Source organism: Mesocricetus auratus, unplaced genomic scaffold (assembly GCF_017639785.1).
Source record: "Mesocricetus auratus isolate SY011 unplaced genomic scaffold, BCM_Maur_2.0 Super-Scaffold_100013, whole genome shotgun sequence".
Taxonomy (NCBI): domain Eukaryota; kingdom Metazoa; phylum Chordata; class Mammalia; order Rodentia; family Cricetidae; genus Mesocricetus; species Mesocricetus auratus.
In genome coordinates this window covers 34865208-34892567 of record NW_024429196.1, presented here as the reverse complement: position 1 = coordinate 34892567, position 27360 = coordinate 34865208, and the positions used below count along the sequence as shown (strand labels likewise).

At 38.0% G+C, this 27360-nt stretch overlaps 1 protein-coding gene and 1 long non-coding RNA gene across 6 annotated transcripts in view; one reads left to right on the top strand and one right to left on the bottom strand.

Moving 5' to 3' along the window:
- The window catches only part of Dip2c (disco interacting protein 2 homolog C), a 368984-nt gene that overhangs the window by 156053 nt on the left and 185571 nt on the right, over positions 1–27360 (bottom strand). For all 4 annotated transcript variants that reach the window (XM_013114670.3, XM_013114671.3, XM_013114672.3 and 1 more), the window contains one exon: positions 14159–14269. In XM_013114670.3, coding sequence (XP_012970124.1) covers positions 14159–14269 — 111 coding nt within the window. The remainder of the gene's footprint in view (positions 1–14158; positions 14270–27360) is intronic.
- LOC121143531 lies at positions 14141–16180 on the top strand. Of its 2 annotated transcripts, none has more exons than XR_005880765.1 (3): positions 14141–14280; positions 14703–15071; positions 15955–16180. It is a non-coding gene; the product is annotated as an uncharacterized LOC121143531 (long non-coding RNA). The 2 variants fall into 2 exon arrangements; XR_005880766.1 differs by having other exon boundaries at positions 14147–14280; positions 14716–15071.

Here is a 27360-nt window from a genome sequence, read left to right as displayed (position 1 = left end):
CTTGAGTTTTTTACAGGACGACAAGTATGAATCTATTTGCATTATTCTGCATTCAGACATTCAGTTTGCCCAGCATAAATTGTTGAAGATCTTATCTTTTTTATTCCAGTGTGTATTTCTGGCTTTTTAAAAATAATAATAATAATAAACTCAGGTGTCCGTAGGTGTGTGGATTTATGTTTGAGGCTTCAATTCAATTCCATTGATCAACATGTCTTTTTTTTTTAATGTCAATGGCATGCTGTTTTTATTACTATAACTCTGTGGTTCAATTTGGGAATTTGATGCCTCTAGTGGTGATGATATTGTTTAGTATTGTTTTAGTTAAGTGTGAGTATGAGTGTGTGTGTGAGTGTGTGTGTGTGTCCATATAAAGATGAAAGCTGTCCTTTAATGTTCTGTGAAGAACTGTGTTCAAATTTTGATGGGGATTATATTGAATCTGTAGATTGCATTGGTAGGATGGTCCATTTTACTGTATTAATCCTACCAGGTTAGGAGCATGGGAAATCTTTCCATTTTCTGGTATCTTCTTCAATGACTTGGAAGTTTTTAATCAAGCAAGTCTTTAACTTGCTTGGTTAGAGTTACCAATAGATATTATCCTTCAGGCTATTTTGAAAGATATAGTTTCCCCAATTTCATTCTCAGTCTGTCATACAGGAAGACTATGGACTTTTGAATGTTTTTTGATCTGCTATTTTGGGAAAGTATTTATCAGTTGTAGGGTTTCCCTGATGTAATTTTAGGGGTCAGTTATGTATACAATCATAGAATTTATAAATAAACTATTTTAACTGCTTCCTTTCCTATTTATAACCCCTTAATCTCCTTAAGTATTTTACTGCTCTAGCTAAAACTTCAAGTTTTATAGTGAGTAGGTGTAGAGAGAGTAAACAACCTCATCTTGCTCCTGATTTTAATGGAAATGCTTTGCATTTATCTCCATTTAGGTTTACGTTAGCTGTGAGCTTTACACGTTGCAACTTTCTAACTAAGATGAGACAAACAAGAGACAACCAGCTAGGGTAGAGAACTACTACTATGAATTTTGAGACCAGAAGTACTTCTGAAGAGTACAAGTAAACAGGACTTCTATGCTTCTAAAGCATAGAAGAATACTGAGATTCTAGGCACCAAACAGCACATGGAATATGTTGACTGAGAGTAAAAACCAAAGGTCAAGGAGGATACAAACCTATTGGGACAACAAATGGTATACAGATGATTTTAAGCAGGCAAAGGATAAGGTCTGATTGTGTGTGGGGGGGGAAGGAGAGAGAGAGAGAGACAGAGAGACAGTGACACAGAGAGACAGAGACAGAGAGAGAGACAGAGAGAGAGAGAGAGAGAGAGAGAGAGAGAGAGAGAGAGAGATCCTTCTGGAATGTATATAGAAGACTGTAGAAGGCTACAAGAAAAAATGAGAGCATTTCCAGAGAAGAGGACCTCTTATTCCCTATGAAACTTAAGAGCTATTATTTGAAGGGAGGTGTGGCTAACTCCAAGGATGCTACCACCCATCTACCACCCGCTCCCCAATAGTTTAGCCATTAACTTGCAGGGCAGTCTCCTTCTTCATATCTTCCCCAAACTCCACAGAGGCAATCCAGCTTCCCACTGGGGCAGGGCTCAGCCAATTATAACCTCAAACTCTTCTTGCAAATTATTTCATTGGCATGTAACCACACTGCTTATCCATAGTCTATGGCAATGTTTCTCAATCTTCCTAATGCTACAACCCCTTACTACAGTTTCTCATATGGTGACCCCCAACCATAAAATTATTGTCACTCCATAACTGTAATTTTGCCACTGAGCAGTGTCTCAGTTCCTAAAACCACTGGAAATCTGTGTTTGCCGATGGTTACAACACACAAAGTTGAGAAATGCTAGTCTATGGCTATTCCACACCAGAGGGACACCATGATGATCCAAAAAGCCCCAAGCACTTGCCATCTTGTGCTTTAGAGAAAACATTTGCTGATCTCATGTAACAACTATTAAATGACACGCATAATTAACTTATTATACTGTTTAATCTTTCAGCCTTTGTATGCACTGTTTTCTCATTAATTAGACTCAGTACCATGAAATAGTCCACTTTTCTAGTTATTATTTTTATGTTATCAGAACAAAAGTCAGTAAACATACCGGGCGGTGGTGGCGCACGCCTTTAATCCCAGCACTTGGGAGGCAGAGACAGGCGGATCTCTGTGAGTTCGAGGCCAGGCTGGACCGACAGCCTCCAAAACAATACAGAGAAACCCTGTGTCGTAAAAACAAAAACAAAAACAAAACACAAAAAAGTCAGTAAACAGATGACCACAGATTCATGTTCTACCTGAAGTTTTCAAAGAAGGTCAGATGATATTAATTTTCTTCATGCCCAACATTTTCAGTTTTATGTATCTTCCTTTTAAAACTTTTTTATGGCAACCTGAAATTTGGAGAAAATCTTCAAAGGCAACAGAGAGAACTCCTATGTAATTTTATCCTGACTGATCAACTATTTACACTTTCTCCTGAGACTTTCTCCTTCCCTCTTTCTGCTTCATGAATCACTTCAGAACTGGAAATATAAAAAAGACATACTATTAATTAATCCAACAGCCACGGTCAAATGTGGTCAATCAACTAGTAATTATCTTTATGTTTATTTTTGGTCGTGAGCCTAGCCTTCTTTATATTTATTTTGTCTTCTAAACATATGAATAATCTATGCCATGATAATAGACTGGATTTGTCACATTATATTTATTCTCTTTCAATCTGGAAGTTCCTCAGATTTTATTTTCTACCAGCTGGAAATTTAAACTAGGGAAGACCACTTTCTTCACAGCTTATAGTATTTCCTTATGATTGGATTTAGATTATGTTTGCCAATGGCAGTATCACAGACTAATTCACCTCAGTAGGTGAATGTTGCATTGGTTACTTTGTACAGTAGTGTTCACCAAATTTTTCCAAAGAAAAGATCCTATTTCCCACTGCAAAAAAATAATTTGGAGCGGGCTAAGCAGGCCTAACAATTCCAGCTACTTAGGAAGTGAAGGCAGAAGGATTACAAGTTCAAGGTCTGCATGAGCACTACAGTGAATTCAAAACTAATCTGAGAAGCATAGCTAGACTCCAAATCAAATAAAAGGTAAAACTTGGAGTGAGGATATAGTTCCATGGTAGAACACTTACAAGAGAGACACTGAGTTCAATTCTCAGTGTGCCCTCCACTGGCAAAGCAATCTAGAAAGAGATACTTTGAAACTGTGAGTATATTTCAAGGAAAAAAAAATCAATTGCTCAACTTTTCTACCTGACTGGGAAAAAGAAAGATACAGAACAAAACAAATTTACCATGATTTAAAGATTTTTTTTCCTTTGCTGAATTTGTAGTTACTACTGCTGTCAAAGTTCTCAGAAAAGCTAGGGTGAAATTGTACACTACATATATAGAATAGTTATATATAAGTGTTAATATTTTAAAAAATATTTTAAAGATTCTCAAGAAGGAGATATTTTATGGAGAAAAGTGAGTATGTAGGTAGGTCAGGCTTAGGAGTAAAATAGCTAAAACCATTTTTATTAAATACATGACTTTTATAAGTGGAAAATCTGAGAACCCTATACCATTGCAAGATACCAGTTTATCAAGGAGGGGTTAAATGGATCTTGTGGAATTGATGGGTGAGGACTGGCATGAATCACCACAATCATTAAATAGTGTCTCCAATAAACCTAACTGTTTTGAAAGATTGAAGTTCACTCTATGCTATATTAAGTTACTCCTATTAAACATAAGCTACTTGGGCAGTAAGTAAAACAATCATTTGATTACACAAGGAAAGTATACCCTACATAATTATGGATTTTTTTTCATAAAAGACTTTAAAAAAGCTTCATACACAATTTTACTAAGTTCTTCCTATGCATTTGAAAGAAAACAATTAAAAAAAAGATATTTCAAATCACAAAGAAACCAGCATCCCTTTGTCAGGGACTGTTCTTCATAATAAATAAGAAATGTGGATGGGTATTAGATCAGTATTTATCCCTGGCATACAAATGGACTTTGGGAGCCCATTCCACAATGAGGGACACTCTCTCAGCCTGGACTCTTGGAGGAGGGCCTAGGCCCTGCCCTAAATGAAATGACAGACTCTGGAGATCCCCCAAGGAGGGCATCACCCTCCCTGCAGAATGGAATGGGGATTGGGTGGGGGACTGGGGGACTGGGGGACTGGGGGACTGGTGGAAGGAGCAGGGGAGGAGGTGAGGGAGAGGGAGCTGGGATCGACATGTAAAGCAAGCTTGTTTCTAATTTAAATTAAAAGAAGAAGAAGAAAAAAAGAAATGAAATGTGGAAAAGTTTGCTTACAGCTGAGCTACAGGGATTCAGCAACACAAACAAGAAATACATATTGTAACAGTCATAATAAGGACATATTTTTTTACTTACTAGCCAAGTCAAGCAACATATAAATCTAATAAAGTAACTAAAATTTAAAAATCTATTTTTAAGAATTATGTGAAAGTATTTGGCTGGATAATAAGGGTCAGTTTACACAAAGATTTCATGATGTCTTTCTAATGAGAGTCTGTAATGAACACAAGACCTTAACAGGACCTGATGATCATACTAGACACACACACACACACACACACACACACACACACACACACACACACACACACACACCATGTCATGAATTCCAACTGAGTATCAGAAATACAAATGTCTACAAAGACAAACCTCACAGGAAAAGACCTAGATCTTAGGTATGCACTATGCTGCAGAAGCTAACTAACTTCCTCTCTTTGTAACTGTCACTACGAATGAGTATCTTATCAGATGGCCAAAATGTCAGGGAAATGGAAAAATGAGTTTGGGGTAGATCCCAAGGTGTCCTTAATATAGTACCAAAGCAAAAAATAAAGCTCAGCCTCAAAGTTATAACCTAGGAAGTACTGAATGAGACAGACACAAAGGAATCCAGGAGGGATAGCTGGACCAAGGGCTCCCACAAGGAGTCCTGATTTCAAGCGTTTAGTAGCATGGACTATGGTGCTCTGAGAAATATGTGCAATACCGTATGAGGATGTGGGGAGTGTTGCTCAGTAAGCATCAGGTAACCTATCATTCATGTGTAAGAGAAGTTGGGAGAGCTACAGAAGACATAAGGACAAAGAAGTAAAGGCATTGCTCCTGAACCACATTTTGCTGTCCTCTATGAACAGGTAGCCCAAACCTGTAAAGGGCTCAGAGTCACTATTACTAGAGAACATCATGGAAGTTTTCTTTGGAATTGGGTGATAAGCAAATCAATAGTTTGCTCCTTCAATGATACATAGTCAATCTTTCTTGTCTGTGCCCTTCTCTGCTTTAAAAGTTTTTAGTTTATTCACTTTAATGACTTTCCTTCTATTAATAGCCTCAAAGCATTCAACTATAAAAAATACTATATGATGTAAGACAAGCTTCACACAGCACTAAATTAGCAGATCACTATTGTTAGTAAACAATTTTTTAGGAACTTCTTATATTTATAGCATCAAACACATCTCACTAAGAGACATTTCTTAAGCAGAATTTCAGAAAGTACTGGAAATAATAAACATCTTTGCATAACACAAAGTGCTTGAAGAAAAGGCACCAGTGTCTCCCTCAGCTAGAGTTTATTAAAAGCTCAATAGCACAGCAAAATGTTGGGTAGCTCTGGCCCATTTGTCTCTATTTCATGCAAATATCTCTTTCTAAAATAATCACCATGGGTAACTGGCTTGTTTATCTACTCAGTCCTCACTCCTCCAACTGGGTTAGAAGATAGACTTTCCTGGCTTCTAACAATTTATCTACTCATATTACCTTCCTCTAATAGACATAGGAAGTTTTTCTTTTCATTTAGTTCTAGGAACTAGGACTCTATATTGATGGAAGACACAACGAATTTAGCAATGGAAAAATACATCTGCATTTCTTTAGAAACATCAGGATTAAGAACTCAGGCTTTGGTGGAAAAATACCAGTTCTATTTGCTACAATCTACACTAACTCTAAATACAATTTTTGTTTTGTTGTCTTGTGTTTTAAGGCAGTGTATCAATACATAATCCAGGCTGCCTACAAACTCTCAGCAATTCTTCTGCTTCCCGAGTGCTGGGATTACAGCTATGCACCCCCACACTAGACTTCAATATATTTTTAAGGCAAGAATACAATTTCATCATCTATAAAATGTAAATACTATCACATAGCTGAGAAAATTACATAAGATAAACACACAAAGCAAAGCAGTAAATGCTTTTTGCAAACAAGTACAAGATGACAGCTACCTTCACCAATATTTTGAAGCAAACACTATTACATTGAGTATACAACACTTAGGATCACAGAGCACATAGGCTGTTGACTGACTCAACCTAGTCTTCATAGACTGCACCATAAATTCTTGTAACAATAATACTGTAGAACACATGACAATTGTGGTGCACAAGTGAATGGCAGTCACCCAAATACACTTATTCTGATATAGGTGTTCCTGTCTGGCCACAGACTGCAAGAAAAAAAAATCTATGAACTGCATATGAACAGCAAGGAAGAATATGGACACTGTTCAACTCTCTATAGGAGTCAATGAATTACTCCATTCCATTTACCTACAGGCTCTGATACAGAATTCTGAAGTTAAATCCCTCCACCAAAACAAAACAAGACAAAACAGCAACAACAACAACAAAACCCCACCAGGTTCTTTCCATTCATGAGACTATCCAAGTCAAAAGTCTAATATCATTGAACAGAAAAATTCAGGAAATGGGCAGATGTTTTTAAAGAACAGAGAACTCCACTTTTGGAGTTTTGAATTTTGTTTTGAGATAGAACCTCCATATGTACCCCAAATTCACATAAAAGTGTGATCCACCTGCCTCAGCCTCTCAAGTGCTGGGAATGAAGGTGAGCAAGAGCACACCCAGAAACACTCTGTCTCACACTGGAAATAACTAGTATCTTGAAAAATGAAGAGTAAATACTACCATCTGCTATCATCTCAGTAAAATACATTGGCTGATACTAATAAGGGTATCTTTTCATTGATCAATAGTATACTTTTTTTTACCATTAGTAAACCACTGCCTGATGTATTTTAAAATTGATAAATGAAGATACATCTTGGTTTCTTCAAATTTTACCCATCAAGAACAACGTTGCTGTGAACACTGGTATGCAGGTTTGTTTTTTGTTGTTGTTGTTTTGGTCCTTTGAGGAGACATTAGGGAGTATGTTTAGCTTTATAAGAAACCATCTAACAATCTCCTTAAATGGCTATGTATTATGCATCCTCATCACCAATGAAAGTCCTTGATGCTCCATGTCTTTCCTAGCCTTGAATTTTCATTATTTTCACAGTATCTTGCCTTATTAATCTGAATTTCTCTTTTGACATATGCAGAGCATCTTCTCCCATGCTCTATGTACCATCTGTGCATCACTTGGGGAAGATGCCTATTCATATCTCTGTCCATGTTTGAATTTGGTTGCTTTCTTACTTTTTTAATAGGCTGGCTATTATAATTCATCATTGATAGGTTAAAAGAGACCCACATCTGTGGCCTATCATTCACTATATTAGGACACAGGTTTTTAATTTCAGTTGAGCTCAACTTTTAATTTTTCCTTTTTGGATTGCACCTTTTGTATGTTACCTAAAATTCATCACCACACTGAAGTTCATCTCCATTTCCTCCATGCTGCCTTCCAGGAACTTTGTGGGGTTTTTTTTGTTGTTGTTATTGTTTTGGTTTTGGTTTTGGTTTTGGTTTGGTTTGGTTTGGTTTTTACGAGACAGGGTTTCTCTGTATTGTTTTGGAGGCTGTCGGTCCAGCCCGGCCTCGAACTCATAGAGATCCACCTGCCTCTGCCTCCTGAGTGCTGGGATTAAAGGCGTGTGCCACCACCGCCTGGCGGAACTTTGTGTTTTATACATGGAGCTGTAATTTTTTTTTCAGTTCAGACCTAAATTCAATGTCTAGTTTTTGTTTTGTTTTTATGCACATGTGCAGTTGTCCTGTCATTTGCTGAAAGGATAATCTTTCCCCATTAGTGGTCCATTTCTGGATTGTCTACAATGCTCCACTGGCTAACACTTCTGCTCTTTTCTCATTTACTTTCAAGGTAGGCCATGGATATTGGTCCTAGAACGGTTCTGTTCTAGGTCTTCATATTTCTATATGAACTTAAGAAAAAATTTCTTGATAGCAACAGCAACAAAAAAACTGAATCTCTAGTAGTAACCTTCTCAAAAATTTTATGTGATTGGAATTATATTTAACATACTGATCAAGTCAGAGGAGGTTTTTTTTTTTCTTTTGGTATTGGGGCTCAAATATAGGGCCTTGTTTATACTAGGCATAGGCTCTACCATTAAGATGAATTCCTAGTCTTATAGATGAAGTTATTTGAAATGGAATCTGAACAACAGTAGGTTTTCCTAAGTATACCACTAATAGAGTATTTATTAAGGTCTTTTTGTCTTGTTTTGTTTTTCAAGCCAGGGTTCCTCTGTGAAACAGTCCTAGCTGTCATGGATCTCACTCTGTAGACAAGGCTGAACTAGAACTCTTTCTCACTCTGTAGACAAGGCTGACTCTGCCTCCCGAGTTCTGAGATTAAAGGTGTGTATCACCACTGCCCAGCTTATTAAAGTCTTTTAAAAACATATGGGGCACACATTATTTGATGTATGTGAAGATATACATATGCTAGAAAACAACTTGAGAGAATTGGTTCTCTTTTTCTATCATGTAGATTCTGGGGCTCAAAGTCAGATTGTTGGGCTTTGGTAGTTTACATGCTGAGCCCCTCTTAACGACAAGATCCTGCTATAGAGTCCACTCTGACCTCCAGATCACAATCTTCCTATCTTGATCTTCAAAATTCTGAAATCATAGACATGTAATGATATACTTGGCATTCCTCTAGTTTCATTTGTTGTTTTCCTCACATAATCTTGCCATGTGCTTTCTTAGCATTGTACCTAGGTACTTTATATTATAGTGCCAATTATTATATGCTTTAAAAATTCAAATTCTAAAGGTTCATTGCAAATGCATAAAAGAGTGATTTGCTCTTTTTTTTCTGTATATAGAAAGGGGATTTATTAGAATCACTAACAGGCTGTGGTCCAACTAATCCAACAATGGCTGGAAAGTTCAAGAATCCCAAAGTCTCAGTCCACAAGGCTGGATATCTCAGCTGGTCTTCAGTAGATATTGGAATCCCTAAGAAGTAGTCTTTAGTGCCAGTGAAGGAATGGACTTGCTAGCAAGCAGGCAGGCAAAGAGCAAAAGCCTCCTTCTTCTTCCATGTTCCTATATAGGCTTCCAGCAAAAGGTGTGGCCCAGATTAAAGGTGTGTCCTCCCAACTCAAGATCTGGATTAAAGATCAGGTGTACCCTCTGTTTCTGGACTGTAGTTCATTCCTGATGTAGTCAAAGTGACAGCCAAGAGTAGCCATCACAGCTATCAAAATCCATTTTGGTGATTTGCTCTTATAATCTGTAATCTTGCTGTAATTGCATATTAGCTACAGGAGCATTTTTCTATTGTTGCTAAATCTTTGTGATTCCTACATACATTCTTGTCACCTCGGGATGTATAGTTTACCTTCATCCTTTCAATCTGTGTAGTTTCTTTCCTCTTCTCTATTACCAGCTAGAAACTCTAGTATGAAAATGCATAGGAGAAGCAACCTTTACTTTGTCCCTGGATCTTCGTGGATAATTTGTTTTTGGCAATTAAAATATTATCTTTTTATGCCTAAAATCAATTTATTTTGTATGTGTTCTGTCAATATTTATTATTATATAAATTTATTCATTGAACGTTTACATGTCCTATGGCGATCACCTTGAACATTCAACTTTATTGAGGGTGTCCTTCTTTATTCTTAATTTGTAGAGAGGTTCCCCCACAACTATTATATTACGCTGACTCCTTTTTCTGTATCAATTGATGAAATCAGATGACTTTTTGACTTCTTTAGCTTGTTATTTTGATGAATTCATTGACTTACAAATGCTAAGCCAGTCTTGTACTTCGAAAATCAATGCCACTGTGTAACTGCATATAACTCATTCTATACATTATTGCACTAAATTTGCTAATGTTCCTAAGATTTCTGTATCTAACTCACGAGACATCTGCCTATAGTTTTATAATACCTTTCCACAGTTTTGTCTTAGGGTATTCATTCCTAATCCCTTAAAGATACAACTTAAATTTTAATTAATTATTACTAATTTCTTAGTTCTTTTTTAATGTGTTTTGGTGTTGGGCCTGCATGTATGCCTGTGTTAAGGCGTTGGATCCCCTAGAACTGGAGTTACAAACAGTTGTAACCTGCCATTTGAGTGCTGGGAATTCAACCTGAGTCTTCTGGAAAAGCAGTCAGTGCTCTTAACCACTGCTCCAGCCCCGAATTCTTAGTTTTTAATGCATACTTTCAATATTCTAAACATTTCTAAGCACTACTTAGAAACATGACAAGGTTGGTCATATGTGTTTTCATTTTCTTTTAGTTCAAAATATTTGTCAGTGTCTGGAGACTATGATTAATGTGTCACTTAGAAATAATGTTCTAAACTTCCAGGTATTTGGGGGTTGCCCATCTCTTTCCATTATAAGCATCTATTTTAATCCATCCCATGGTTTGTAAGCATAGTTTATTTCTATTGTGTTAATGGCAATAACTTTTTTTTTGGTTTTATGAGACAGGACGGCAATATCTTTTATGACTGAGAATATTATCTGCCTTAATGAATATGTTCTGTGTAAACTTAACAAGTGTGAATTCTCTTGATGTCTGAAATACTCTGCACCAATGAAGTCTAGTTGACTGATGTTATTGTTCAGTTCACTTATGTTCTTCCTGATTTTCTGTTCTTGGATCTTTAGGAAGTCATGTCCCACTATCACATAACGTTCCATTCCTCACTGCTGGGTTTCTTGCCTCATATGCAGTGATGGTTTAACATTGCTTACCGATGTATTAAGGATTTTTAGTCACCTTTCCTTTTCTTGTCTTTATCTGTGGCAATTGTCCTTGTCCCCCAGATATCTTAACTAGAATTACAATGCTTATTTTATCCACCTCTTTAATTTACAACTGCATATTAAATGTAGACCTCTTAGGAGGGAATACATACTTGAGTCTTGTTTTAAATCCACTCTGAAAGTTTCTTACCATTGACCTATATTTCTTTTCTTGTTTAACACATATTTTCTGCCTTTTATAGTACTAAATTGTATATAATATAATTTTCCTTTCTCTTGCCATGTCAATTATACTTTATTGTAATCCTTTCTGCATGGTTGCCCTTGAGTTGACAACATACATTTATAGTTAATCCAAGTAGACTTTGAAATAAGATAATACCACCTCATTAGTGGTCTAAGGACTTTACTACAAATTATTCCCCAAATCTACATCCTGTCATTTATTTTACTAATACATAAGCTATAATTATTTCATCTTTGTCTGTTAGGTCAATTTGAAAAATATTTTATTTTATCGCCATTTATTCTTTTTTAATGTTTTTAATTGAAATAGAATTACATCATTTTCCCCTTCCCCTTTCCTCCAAATAGCTCTCCATTCCTTATCCCCTCTCTCAAGTTGATAGATTATTTTTCTTTATTATTGCTACATAAGTGTGTGAACAAATATATATGTGTGTATATATACAAACAAAGAGGCATAGCTCCTAAATCTTTGGCTCAGGGAACAGGGGGTAGAAAGTTTATGAGAGCCAAAACAATAGGGAGTCTGTCGTGAAGCAGTCTGTAATTGAAATGGCTACATAAACAACACTAGAACAATAGCCATATCAATGTACACTTTAGCATAGAAGGGGAAATTTTTCAGAGTCTCAGTCCTAGAAAAAAAAAAAACTTCAGGCAAGTAATGACTGCTGGGAAAAGGAAAATGAACCACTGTAGGTATTTGATTTTTTTTTTAACAGATCTTGAGGATTAGGCTCTCCATATCCCTGCTTACATTATCCATTTGCAAATTTGAGTCAACAATTCTGGGATGAATCTGCGAAGAATCCTTAGTTTTGAGAATATTCAGTTTTCTTCTTATGAGGACAAGCATAGCTTCTGAGTGCCTTACAACATAACAACAGGTCTGTAATTTCTTGATTTTAGTTTACCTTGTTTTCTCATTTCTTCTTTATGAGGAGTTAATTTTTCTTTTCTATTGCCCAAAATCAAGTGCTTATTTTTGCACTTTCAAGGATATCTCCTTTTCCTGAGTATTTGACACTAATTTCCTCCTAAGTACTGTTTCCATTGCACCCTACAGATTGTAATTCTCCATCTTTTCTTCATGTCTATAATCCCACAGTCCTTTAATATGTTCCTGCTTTGAATTAGAAATCCATCCCAATCCTACCAGCCTATACTATACATCTTCTGCTATATTTACATTTCTAAAATCTCCTATTGACTAGGCATAGTTAACCAAATTAATTTCACTTTCTTCAGTGTGGAGCCAATCAACCTTTATGCTCTTTTAACTGCATCTTTTGCCTTTTCTTCCATGAGTTCCCAGAACAATTTTCCTATATTAGGACATTTGGTAGGTATAACAAAGTTCCTATACGCAGTGTGCAGTATGGAAGTTGCTCACCTTTAAATGTTGCTAGTAAGGTAGAACAGAATTTTTAACTTAATTTAATCTTTATTTAAAATTAACAGGTCTCATGTTTATACTAACAACCCCATGGAACAGAGCATCCCTCTAGAAATGAATTGTCACCATTCTTGGTATAATAGGTGAAATTCACAGACTAATTCAATACTACTATGTGCACTTTTGTCTAATAGGTTATACTAGTATAACATAATAAGGAAATAAGCATGTTTCTATTATAATCAATAAGGAAGAAATTGAATTGTTCAGAGAAAGCATAGGTCATGCCCTAAGAATCTCCATGAAGTCAGTAAAACCACCGTCATGAGAAAGAAAAACATCAAACTAAAAATTAAGCTTTAGGATGAAGGTAGAAATTATCTAGAAGTTCTTTGAATGCGGGGACTGTGTGTTGCTACAGCTCTGCCTCAGCCACAACTCATAGCAAAGTGCTCAGTACACAAAATTATTTATATATTTGCTGAAAGAATGGAAAAAAAAAACAGAGGAGGAAGAGACAAATCCATCCCTAGAAACTAAATGTAGCTTGGCTCACATATATATAGCCAAGAGAAATTAAGTTTGCTATTATATAGCTAGCTGAATCGATTGTTAATTAGTTCAATTATCTATAAGGTAACAGAATTATTTCATAGGTAATATAATTTGATCACTGAAGCAACTAAAGCAGCTTTACTACAAGTGGACGGAGACCTTCAGGTCTCTTAAGGAGGTAGGAGGCTCTTTCCTTGCAAATGAAATCTACTAAAAAACTGAAAAGATAGGACAGCAGTAGAAAAAATATCTCATATCTTTTTAGATGTTTATTTTTTAAAATATGCACATCTACTTGTAGGAATGTACACATGTCAATGCAGGTGCCTACAGGGTCCAGAGGGTGTGAGAAACAAGAAAGGACAGTGGGAAGGGGTGAATAAAAAAAAAAAAAAAACCTCTGATTGAAAGCCATCTGAGTGTAAACTAACTGTTAAGGTGGTCTGGTCATCTCTGCTTACAGGTAACAAGTATTTAAAGAGGTAACAATTATTACAATTATTACTTTACCTAACAGAAAAGACTTGCTATGGATTGTGTGGTTAGCCTAGACCAGTGGTCCTCAACTTATTGTTGTGACCCCTTCAGGGTTGAATAACCCTTCCACAACAGTTACATAAGAGATATCCTACATATCAGATATTTACATTAGCAAAATTACAGTTACAAAGTAGCAAAGAAATAATTTTACTGTGGGGTCACCACAACATGAGGAACTGTAGGGTCATAGAATTTGGAAGGTTGAGAACCAGTAGTCTAGAACATACACTGGTACATGAGCTAGAGCTCCACCTGTGCAAAGTTCAAATGTCCTGAACTTGTGCCTCATAGCCAACAGGAAGAAGGACCCAATTTATTCACAGTAACAGACCCAAGTACAGCGAGTCTAGTGCCTCCATACAATTCCTTACCTGACCTATAACGTTCATCTCGAGAGCCTGAGGATCTTCGGCGGTGGTATCGAGAGGCTGAGGAAGGGGTGACAGGTGCCCGTCGTTCTTGAGGCAAAGCTTGGTCCACTCCTGGATACAAGGTAAAACAACAGAATGAGGGTGAGGCTGTTCTCAGTAGCTAAGCTAAATAAATTTAGTTATAATAAAAAGTCACTCATTACATTGCTATCACCTATGAGATCAGGTGGTGGTAAGAAGCCTTAGGGGTCACTCTGCAGATCAATAGGAAGGTGAGACACAAGCAAGGCTGAACCCTAGAGAAGTTCATCCCTCCAGGGTCTCTCAGCTTGGATGCAGCTCTTCAGACAGATCCTGTACTAATGTCATTGTAGCCATACTAAGTACAGCTATAATTAATTAAAGGCATAAAGCCTCACCTAGCCACTTATGAGCTTAAGATGAATAACTAAAGACAAAGTTTATCTATTCAGATATACTCAATAGACAGCCCTCAAATGCTCAGCAATCCAGAGAATATGGCATTTAAATGTTTTATTAAAAGCTTTTCATAACAGAGATTGCCAGCTCCTGGCAGCACCCCATTTCCTCCAAAGAAGACAGAGAAGGCTGAAGAAACTCCACCTGCAACTTGATTCATAAGTGGCAGCACTAGTCACTGAGAAAACCTGCCTTTCACCTCAACTGCTGCAAAGAGCTCCTCATACCATGGACAACAGGACACTGGAATCGATAGCCTCCGTATTGTGCAGACAATAGGAGGCTGGTCTTCATTAAAAACTCCTACTCCACAGGATCTTCTTTATGTCAGGCAGGCCCTTGCCTGTGTTGACAGTAGAAGGCAAATGTCCTAAAGCCTCTGCCCTCAACAACTGTGGAGGACTCTGGAAGTAGCTGTCCAAGTGGCCAGCTAGTAAGTCTCTGTCATTCTATAATCATTAATTCAGGTAAGATTTATCCTTCTCAAAAACTTGGATGCTTTTGACAACTATTAGCTTTAACAGCTTAAAAAACAGCCAAAGTTTCAGGTGCCTTATCAGGTCTCTGTAAAAATTCAAGTTACAGGACCTACTCTCCTAGAGCCAATACTAAGTTTACCTCATTACTGGACTCAAAAAGGGAATAAACTCATAAAACAGATTTCAGAAACAGATGCTTTAAGGTTTATTTATCTAAAGACACAAGAGCTTAAGATGTGAGGATAGAAAGGTCTAAGAAGGTGTTTTAAGGTATATGAATGCAACTTATAAAGGCCTGAGGATGGAAAGGTCTAAGAAACTAAACTAAGGTGTATGAATGCAAGTTGTAAGGATGGAAATGTTTAAAAAATGAAAAGGAATAAGTGATTTGATACATTTAAAAGAATGAAATATTTTCCAGTTTACAATCATAACTGCAAGCTGAAGATTAAGGTACTTTTCATTATGTTAAAAATATCTGTCACAGTTTTCCAGATGAAAGGAAGAGTGTTAATGTTTTCAGCCAAAAATAATTTCAGATATGAGTACACTGCCATTTCTACAATGCAAATTTCAGTACATATTATAAACAATGGAAGTGCTAATGTGTCTAAAACTTATATTTTCACAAACTCAAAGGATTCTTATAAGTTCCAGGTAGTTGACTTCGATTCACCTAGAACAGGTCAGATACACTCCAGATAGGTACTGTCAATAAACAGTCCAAGGCCTCCACCTTTCCCTGATTGTGATACCTTCCCCCTTCAATCACCAGAACCTAAGAAAAAAAATTTCCTAAACTTAACCTTGTCCTCTGCTCTGCCAACATCTTTCCAGGTCTAAGAAGTGCCAGAGAGTTCCATACAACCTGGACACAATGAAACACTCAGCTACCCCAGGATATGGCAGCACCCCAGCTTCCTCAGGTCCCCTGAAGATGGTCGACACCCCCCAGGTCATCAGGAAGTAGCCTCAAGAACTGGACAGCCTCATTCCCTAACCTGCCACACCTAACTCCTCAACGTTTAAATAATAAACCTGCCACCTGGCAGAATATACTCAAGCAGTACCCTGGCCAGTACAGAGTCCTATGACTGCTATGTCACTATGTAGTCTGCACACAGGTGCAAAGGTCCCTTTACGTGGCAAACTCTGCCCACTTCTGCTCTCCTACTGTTCCTCTGAAGGGGGAGAGGGAATTTTTCCTGTCTCTTCTCTTCCCTTGTCTTCTCTTCCCTTCCCTTCTCTTTTCTTCTCTTCTCTCTTCCTTGAAGATGGCCTCTCTTTCTCTTCTCTCCCCTCCCTTCCCTTTCTCCACTACATTCCCTTTTCCCAATAAAACTTCCTGTAGTGATATGTTATTTATGATTTATTAAAGCTTGCCTGAGTGTTGGGGGAAGTCCTGTACATTTGTCAATAAAGTACTGTTGAGCCAATAGGAAACCTAGATAGGTGGGGATAGGAGTCCAGGAGGATTCTGGGAAGGAGAAACACAAGAGAGTCAAGATGTAATGCCATGGAGGTAGGAAGCCCGGAACTATTCTCCGGTAAGAGAAATACTTAGATTAACAATTATGGGGTAATTACTTAAGTCAGAGCTAGCCAGTAAGAAACAAGCAAGGCCAACAGCTTCATAATTAATACAGCGTCTTGTGTGTTATTTGGGGACTACAATGCAGCAGAGCCCAGGCGGCTGGCGGGGGATAAACCAAAGCGGCTAGTAAAGAAAAAGCTCCACTTAACACCTGAGGATTCAGAAAGCAAAGCCAGCCACAAGTCATAGAAGACAGGCACATACCTTTAATCCCAGCAGCCAGAAGCTGGGAGGTGGTGGTACACACCTTTAATCCTAGGACTCAGGATTAAGAGATAGATGGATCTCTGTGAGTCCAAGGCCACCCAGATCTACACAAGAGTGAATCAGTCTAAAACAGAATTATAGCTCACACCTTTAATCCCTACATTAGGGAAGTATATAAGAAGCAAGGTCTCAGAGTGGCATTCATTCACCAGTCACACTGAGGAGAGGCAGCAGTTTGAGACTTGGTGAAGAGCACATTCATGGATCAGCCCTTTTAGCCTGAGCTAGACGTGAGAGCTAGTGGCCAGATGCTTTGCTTTTCTGATCTTCAGCTTAAAGCTTGAACCCCAATATGAGTCTCTGGGTCCATTTCTTTTTTGTGTCACAACTTCCTTCCCATATAATTTCTGCCTGATGTTGTGTTTGTCCCCCACAATAGGATCCGTTGCAGTCCCACCCATCTTACACCATATTCCTAACAGTGGGCAGGCTACACACAAGTGTTCTTTCTTATTATAGTGTCCACCAAGGCATTAACTCCAAGGGAGGATCAAATTATGATTATTTTTGTTTTATTGAATGAATAGAAAGACCATAATGACCTGAGGAAAATTTAAAATTACAATTATCAATAAAGTCAACTTGAAAATAAACCTTATAAACTATCTGTATTTGGTAAACTGGTAAGTTATCCATTTGTAGCATCAACTTTCATCTTTTGTCATTCCCAGTTACAAACTCTGGAAACTTGCTGCTAAGTAGATGAACAGATGACCTTGAACATACCTTTTATGAATTATCAAAAATGTGATCTTACACTCAAAGACAAAAGATCAAATTTCTCCCCCTGGGTACTAATGACAATTGCTTCTTTAGAAAAGAACAGTAATAACTAGAAGACATAAAACATGAGCTAACCCCCCAATATAATATCTGGATTTCAATAACAATTAGCTGTCACATGAGCCTATTTTAATATCCCTTATCACATGTCAAACTTATGAAGCCAAATAGTTCTGCTGTGGACTGACATTTACCTTTGGACTTACAGCCCTGATTTCTTTTTCTGTTTTTGTTTTTAATTATTTTTTCCCAGCCCAATCATAGTTGGCCCTCCTTCCCTACTCACCTCCAAGTCCCTCCCCCCTACCATGACCATCCACTCTTCCTCCTTTTTCTTCAGAAAAGAGCAGACCTATAGCCAAATATAGCATATCAAGTAGCAGTAAGACTAGGCACTTCTTCTCCTACTAAGACTGGATGAGGCAACCCAGTAGGAGGAAAAGGGTCCCAAAAGCAGGGAAAAGAGATTGCTCCTGTTTCCAATATTAGAAATTCCACAAGAAGACTGAGATACACAACTGTAACATATATGCAGAGGGCCTACCTCAGTCCCATACAGGATCCCTGATTATTGGTTTAGTCTCTGCTAGTCCCTATGAATATAAGTTAGTTGATTCTGTGGGATTTCTTGTGGTATCCTTGATCCCTCTGACTCCTAGAATCCTCCCCTCCCACTCTTTTTCAAAATGTTTGTCTATGGGTCTCTGTATTTGTTTTCCATCAGTTGCTAGGTGAAGCCCCTCTGATGACAATTGATAGGCCTGACTCTTAGACAGAATATAGGCTTCTTTCCATTCACCATAGTTGCTACTACTTACATACATGATCAGGATTATGTTGATGATGAAAAACTCACATCAGAATGGGATTAATATATTCCTATTTTATTTATACCTTCCTATTAATTGTCATGACTTTAATGTACTTATTTGCTGATATTCTTAAAATACTCCAGCTGAAAAACAAAACAAAAGCAAACCTTTCCCATACTTTTCCTCCCCTAGTCAAACACTCACAATCTAGTAATAATTTGTCAGTTCATTTTTTTGTTTGTTTTCACTGAAGTCTACTTGGAGCCCCCTTCTCCTCTAACCTGAGTCACCAGACCTGCTGTGCCATTTTAGTATCTCTTTCATCCTAGACTTGCTTTTGTTTTTGCAGAATTTTAGGTCACTGGTTCCTTGAATCTATCCATCTCTTTCCTTTCCTTGTATTTTAAAGAGGTATCTAAAGTAGCTTCTTCAGAAAAGATATAAGAGAAAAAACACATAGAGGTCTTGGGTGTCCCCAAGTTTGTCTTTCTACTGTAACAGGAATAGGTCCTGGATATTCTAGGTGAAATGTATGTTTCCTGCTTGCCTTTCATTTTCATTATTTCCCCCAAAGTTTATCATTATGATGCTATAATTTTACACTGTCTCTTCTGTGAAAACTTTCATAATTTATTCTTTATTTTCATTTAAGGAGCTGATAGTTCTATTCTTGTGGTAGAACACTAATGGACCTCTTTCAGATAGATCTTTTATTTGGGTTGATTAACACCTTGAGTGTCCTGCATCTTGAAAAAATGCCTCACTCTATGGCTGAGACTGTTTTCAGGATAGTATCGGTACTCTGACATAGTACCTTTGCAAGACTTGTCTGATTATGTCCAAACCTGGAGCCTTGTTAACTTTAATTCCTCAAAGAGTACATATGTCCATAAGGACTGAGCAGAGAGGGGCTGGAGAGATGGCTCAGCTGTTAAGAGCACGAGCTGCTCTTCCAGCGGACAGAGGATCACATAGCAACTTGCAGCTGTCTTGTAACTCAACCAAAGAACCTGACACCTTTACATCAATGCACATACAATAAATTTAAATGAGATATAGATATATAGATATGGACTGAGCAGAGGTAGCCACCATTTCCCATAAGTTGTTTCTTTCAGCTACTTGCTGAGTGATACCCATAATGTCCACGTAGCATCTGAATGTACTTGCTTTCACTTTGCCAAATGCTACTTTACATATTATTTACCACTTGTCATTATTGTTCACATTCTCTTTACACGTTGACTGGCATTTTGGAACAGCTCAAGGAGGAGCACAGGTAAACAAACACTTTCAAGTTGCCAGGTTCACCAGCTGTAAATTTCTGTAGTATTAATACTATTTTCCTATATAGTTCATGAGTATAAACCTCCTCAGAACTACTTTCACCCTTGACCTTTTCTCAGGATCCATAGATACAGAGCCGGGACTGCTGTCTGGTTTATTAATAAGCCTTCTACGGCTGTCATCAGTGGGGTAATTTATACTTGCTCTCATGGATGAAATGCAGTCAACTACAGATGTTTTAAAAGAAATAATAGAAGAAATAAATGAGGCAGAAGAGCTCCAACAGGTTGCCAGTAACAAAATATACTTTAAAATAGTATTTGAGACAATATTTCATTTATTATATTTGATCTGAGCTTGTTCCAATCAAGATTTGAAATGGTGTGTTAACATGTGTGCACACACACACACACAAATCAACAATTGAGTATGTAACTCTCTATAGAACTGAACCTGTCACCATAAGGTCACTTGCATGCTCATTCTATTTCTCCAGCACAAGGCAACTGACCAATCTCTTACTGCTGAAGCTGATATGCCCTCAACAACATGAAAATGAATAATCAGTGAAGCAGTTACAGCTCAGTGTTCACCACTGGGGAGAACTCAACACTTACTGGAGTGCTTAGTTTAGAAAACCATGTTTGAAGAACAATTTTTTAAAAAGTCACACAGAGACCATCATTCTCATAACAGGAAGTATACTGAGAGTTAAGTGGGCACTGGGAAAGAAGGAATCATGAAACATATAGGGAGATAGTCCCCAACATGCAACAGTCAGGAGTATGGAACCACTGATTACTATTCATTAAAAAAAAGTGTCAATACTGAATCCCTTCTCCTACAATATTTATGAGGCAACTGCATGCAAGCCATATGCCAAGGACTAACTCAGCTCTAGGACCCATAAGCATGAAAAGGCAGAACCACACAGATAAGCATAGGTAATAGTTTAGCAGCCTTAGATCCCATTGGCTTAGACTCACTCTTCCAACAATGCACTTGGCAACCTAGATATCTCATCTGCAGGTACTATATACACCTACCTTCTTCTAAAATCACAAGTAGCAACTTAGACTTCCATCTTTATTGAGCAGTATGAACAACTGTCGGCCGGGCGTTGGTGGCGCACGCCTTTAATCCCAGCACTCGGGAGGCAGAGATAGGCGGATCACTGTGAGTTCGAGACCAGCCTGGTCTACCGAGTGAGTTCCAGGACAGGATCCAAAACAATACAGAGAAACCCTGTCTCGAAAAACTAAAAAAAAAAAAAAAAAAAATGAACAACTGTCTCTGAACAATGGAATAATTTCTCTTTAATGTCTTGGACATCAAACTTGGAGAAGTTCTATTTAGATGAATTTCCTGTATTTTGGTAGGAAAGGCAGGGGTCTGATCCTGACTCAACTTTTTTTGTGTACCTACACAGTAAGTTAATCGTATATGCCAATGCATAATTGGATGTACATATGATTTAACTCAAATATTGTCAAAGATGGTAGAGTAGTAGTTTAATCCCAGCACTCAGGAGCAGAGGCAGGTGGATTTCTGTGAGTTCAAGACAAACCTGATATACACATAATAAGTTGCATGCCAGCAAGGCCTACATGGTGAGACTCTGTGTGTCTATCAATCTGTTCCTTCACATTGGATGCATCATGAGAGGGACAAACACAGAAAGCAAAGACTTACATAATCAAATTTATTGAACAAAACATAAAGCCATCCATTATGTCCCAGGTAATCAAACGTCTCCTTTCCTTAGAGAGCATAAAAGGCGGTCCCAAATAAAAATCAGGTTCTTGAACAATTTCGTACTCTCTTGCAGTGTTTCTTTCCTATGTGTATGACTCTTGTGCTTTTTAATAGTTTCCTAGCTACTCTGCAGTCTTTGTGAGCTTTTATTTCATCCTTGAATAAAAACCCAAGAACTGGATATTCCAAGCCTAGACCCCACATGCCTTGGTATCTGTGACCTTTGACAAGTTCCTTAATCTTTCCTAGGCCTGGCTTTCCATCCGTATTTGAAAACTAACAGCAAGTAACAAATACTTCAAATCACTGACCTAAGGGTTCTATTAAAACCAGGAGATAAGTTCTGTTATTTCTGCCATTTTGTTAATGAGGTTACACAGACACAGAAGTGGAACTTAAACACTGTGCCACTCTTAGATCTAAGCTTTCTTTTCATTCAGAATTGCCTTTATGTTTGTGTTAAGGGCCCCTCCCAGTTGCTTACAGATACCTCTCCCCCAAGCACAAAGCATTCAGGTTACCTCACTTTCTGGTCATTGATGACCACAAAAGCAAGCACCAAACTCATCTATCTGGAACAGAAAACACCTCTAACTGTTGCCCACCTTCCTCTCCGGCTGATCTTCCAAGTCAAACAAAAATCGTGTTTCTTCCCAAGTTTTGCCTTGTCTCACTAATTTCACCTCTTTAAATCCCTTGCCTACCCAACAGATTTAGAAATCTGAAGACAAAAGTGAGAAAAAAATAGAAATATCATTAATTACTTGTCAACTACTTATGGATTGACATTAAAGGACTACTCAACAAAAGTTTCTGCTATAGTTGTTACACCTAGCCAATCCAACCATGAGCAAACAATGTAGTGTCCTGCATGAACACTGTGCTCAGACAGATACTAGACACCACAATAATCCCCATGTTACCCCTAAGAACAGGAACAGGTGGGACACCTGTCTGTCTTTCTAACTTGCGATTCAATAGGCCACAAGGCAGGAAAGCAAGCCTTGAGTTATTTAAGACATGATATTATGGGGGTGGGGGATTTCTAAATTTATATTATAAAATAAATATACTAAAATGTTTTTTCAATATAATTTAAAATGTCAGATATATGAGGAACACTTTAAAAATATTATTTGTGATCTAAGATAAGAAGACCTTGATTCAAACTTGTCTGAATACTTTAAACACTGAATACCTTCAATGAATTACTCTGCCTCTATATCTATGATTTCAAATGTTCCATGGAGAGGTTCAGGTGAGCTTAGGTCCCCCTGGGACCACCCCACCACCACCCATCATCCACTCCCTCAATCTTCTGGGGGCCGGCTACTGGCATCCAGAGGACCCGCCCACACAGGAAAGGCATCAGTCCTTCCAAACCCCACCCTCCAAAGTCTCCAGCTTCAGGTGAGCTTGGGTCCCCCTGGGACCACCCACCCCACCGCCACCCATCACCCACTCCCTCAATCTTCCGGGGGCCTGCTCCTGGCATCCAGAGGACCCGCCCACACAGGAAAAGCATCAGTCCTTCCAGACTCAACCCTCCAACATCCCCAGCTTCAGGAATGAAGGAGACCAGTAGAGATGGAAAGACCCCATCTGCACCCACTGGAAGAAGAGATGGGAAGAAGACAGAATAAGAGCTCACTCAGCAATAGGAAGACCAACATGACTCCACCAGAATCTAGAGACCCAATGCCAGCAAGACCTGAAAAGTACAACACAGATGAAGCAGAAGAGATAGACCTTAAAAATTATTTTATGAAGATGATAGAGACCCTCAAAGAGGAAACAAGGAAATCCCTTAAAGAGATAGAAGAAAAAACAAACAAAAAATACATGAAATGGAGGAAAAGATGAACCAAAAATTCAAGAAATAAACAAATCTCTCAAAGAATCTAAAGAGCACCAAGAAAAACAACCAAACAAATGAAGGAAACAACTCAAGCAGTTGAAGGATTGAAAGCTGAAATAGAAACAATAAAGAAAACACAGGGAATGCTGGAAATAGAAAAGCTGGGTAAACGATCAGGAACTACAGATGCAAGTATCACTAATAGAATACAAGAGATAGAAGAGAGAATCTCAGGTGTTGAAGACTCATTAGAGGATATACAGTCATCAACCAAAGAAAATCTCAAAACCAACAAGTGCCTAACACAAAATATTCAGGAAATATGGGACACCGAGAAGAAGCCAAATCTGAGAATAATAGGTATAGAAGAAGGCGAAGAAATACAGCTCAAAGGTACAGAAAACATATTCAATAAAATCATAGAAGAAAACTTCCCTAACCTAAAGAAGGATATGCCTATGAAAATACAAGAATCTTACAGAACACGAAATAGGCTGGACCAGAAAAAGAAGTCACCTCGCCATATAATAATCAAAACATCAAACCTACAGAATACAGAGAAAATGTTAATAGCAGCTAAAGAAAAAGGTCCAGTAACATATAAAGGCAGACCTATCCGAATTACACCTGACTTCTCAATGGTAACTATGAAATCCAGAAGATCCTGGACAGATGGCCTACAAATGCTAAGGGAACAAGGATGCCAGCCCAGACTACTATATCCAGCAAAGCTTTCAACTACCATAGATGGAAAAAACAAAATATTCCATGACAAAGCCAGATTTAAACAATACATATCCATGAATCCAGCTCTACAGAAAGTGCTAAAAGGAAAACCTAGACCCAACAAAGATAACTACACTCGCAAAGATATAGGCAATAGATAATCCCACTTTATCAGATGTTCCATGGAAAGCTTCAGTGAACAAAACCTCTGAAGTGTTCCTAGGACATCCACTGGAACTCACCTCTCCTAGCTTCTTCCCTGGCACTGAAAATAAGCTCCCTGCTGTAGGCAACCATAGGTCATAAGGTATGTGGAGCCTGTCTGAGACACTCCGTGAAATTGATGGAGAATTTTTCTTATTTTCAGACTGTCAAAACTGAATCAAGTCTTCTAGTGTCTCATTGTAGTCTCTGGATCACACAGCAAGCCCTGTTTTTACAGTAAGTATATATAATTAAGGAATTAGGAAGTAAAAAAGTACTTATATGATTAGGTAAGGCACTTTCTACATTTGCTTTGCACTAACACAGATGAAGACACCACAAAACAGAAAATTCAGACTTCATTCTGAGCACCTTAGTACCTACCCTACTTTGCAAACCAAATTCTTTACTTCCATCTCACCTTTTACTAACACAGAGCTACTGTGTAATATCACACATTTGTTTTGTAATCATCTTCCTATTACAGCATGTTGATGGGGGAATTCATGAACTTGCAAAGTATGAATGATCTGAAGCCTGTGACAATTTGACATTTGCATTAAACTGCTATCCTGCATTATTTGTTCGATCTGAGTGTCATTTCTGTTACTGATTAGCACTAATATGGCCAAATGACATTTAGATCCATCCATATCAGAAATAAAAACAGAATTGTTACCACAGAAGGCTATGTAAAAACACTATGTCCATACTGAGCAGTGAATGCTTTTGGTACTAACCTTGGCTACAATGTTTGCTGGGAGTGCTCTCTTACTACTCTACTGACAAGGCAATAGTGGCCTTGCTGAGCCTCACTGGTAAGATAGGAGTTTAGTGGGCACAGGAGGGGGAGGAAAGAACTCAGGGTCCAGGAGAAACCAGCCACTGCCTTCCTTGTTCTACCTCTTCCTGCTGTGTGCAAATTCTTGAACTGGGTAAACTTGCTTGCAAGCTAGTTGTGCTTACTGTGTGCAGGGAATAAGAGATTCTCAGTCAACTCATATCTTACTATTATAGGATGAGGACAGAATACCATACTACAACTGGCTGGAAATATTACACAAATAGATAATAAGACTGGGATCTAGGGTTGTCCTATCTGGAAGGACCAGGTGAAAAATTCTTCAACAAGTAGAATTTGAGCTGAACATCAAAGAAAACTTAGTACAGGCAAAATAACACCAGCCAATATAAATATTATAAGAAAGGAAGTGGGTATTTGGATTAGGGTCAGTTTACTATTTACAATAACATTGAAATTTTGCTACTTTTTGTTACCAAGTAAGTCTTCTAAAAGTAGCAAATACAGTCAATAATGTAAAAATTCCTCTGAGAACAGTGCCAAGTAGCTGGCTTTATTTTCTATTTCTGTAAATTTGATCTGGTTTAGGGAGCAACAAAGGATCATTTTGAAACCTGCATTTTCTTACTAAAAAGTTTAAGAGGAAGTGTCAAACAATTCCCTTAAGTAGCACCTTCTCTTATAAAATAATTTCCAACCTCTTATTTCTCCTATTTAATTCTCATCTGACTTCATAACTCAGTACACCGTCCCCGACCAGCATTGTGCTCAACCAAGAGAAGACCTCTTCCCCAGCAGGTGCATCACCATTCCTCTCACAGTGTTGATGCCCTGAGAAGTTAAAATCCTGGAGAAGACACTGTTTCCTGAGCATTCTCACTAGGAAGGAACCTCAGCCTGGCAACTCTGCCTCTAGTATCCTAACTTCATCTTATGGCACTCTAATTCATAATCATGTGTCCCAAATACCTCAGAAATATTTTTTGGAATACTTCTTAGGGAAAGCTTAACTTATATCTGGTAAATTAAACAGGCACATTCAACTATAAGCTCCATACAGATCCTATTGTGACAGAATAACTTTCCAGATGGGTTGGTCAGCTTTAGAGTTCCCAGATTTAGAAGCACCTGCTTTCCTTAATATCTTTCTAAGTCCTGATGATAATGAGTGTCCATGCAATGACAACTTTTCAGAAGGGGGTAATCTATAAAATGCTTTTGCTGGGAAGTGGGGTAGTTTGAATGAGAATGGTCTCCATAGGTTCATATATTTGAATGGTTAGTCACCAGAGTCATAACCTAGAACATGCACTGTTTAGGAAGGATTGGGTAGGTGTGACCTCACTGGAGGAGGTGTGTCATTGGGAGTGAGCTTTGAGGTTTCCAACTCTCATGCTAGGATCTTCTTCCCTCTCTACCTGCAGATCAGGATGTAAATAAAGCTTTAAGCTACAGTTCAGCACCATGCCAGTCTGCTTCCCACCTCTAAAGCTGTAAGCAAGCCTCCAATTAAATGCTTTCTTTCAAAAGAGTTGCCTTGGCTGTGGTGTTTCTTCACTACAATAGAACAGTGACTACCAAAGGAACCAAGTCCTCCATCCTAAAATGACACCATCTCCCATATCACAGGAGGGCTGGATGGTGCTCACAACTAAAAACATACACATTTTATATTCAGTTTTCATTACATTCCCATCAGAAATTACTAAGTTAGCATCCAACTCAGTCACCTACTCTCCAAATCTCTGTCCATTTCAACAAGATCATGGTAACTGCCAACAAGGTCACTGGGAGGACAAATATAGTCAGAGATGGGAGACAGCTGAGATGTCTACTTCTAAATATTGAAGGTCACTCAATATTTTTATGTGATTTGTTTGTTGTATTAGATATCAAGCTCAGGACCTCTCTCACACTCAGCGGGTGTTCTACTACTGAACTATAAGCCCAGCATATTATTAGCACATAAACAATGCATTCTATCACAGGTATAACCTAGAACATATACCTATAAATCCAGTTGGTAAATATATATGCTCCTGTTTTAAATGTTCTTGTTACACTAAAGAGTACATAAAGTTACCTTCTGCTTCTTAAATTTATTAAATTCCAAAAATATGGTCCAAACCTGACTTTGAAACCATCTACTCTAAGA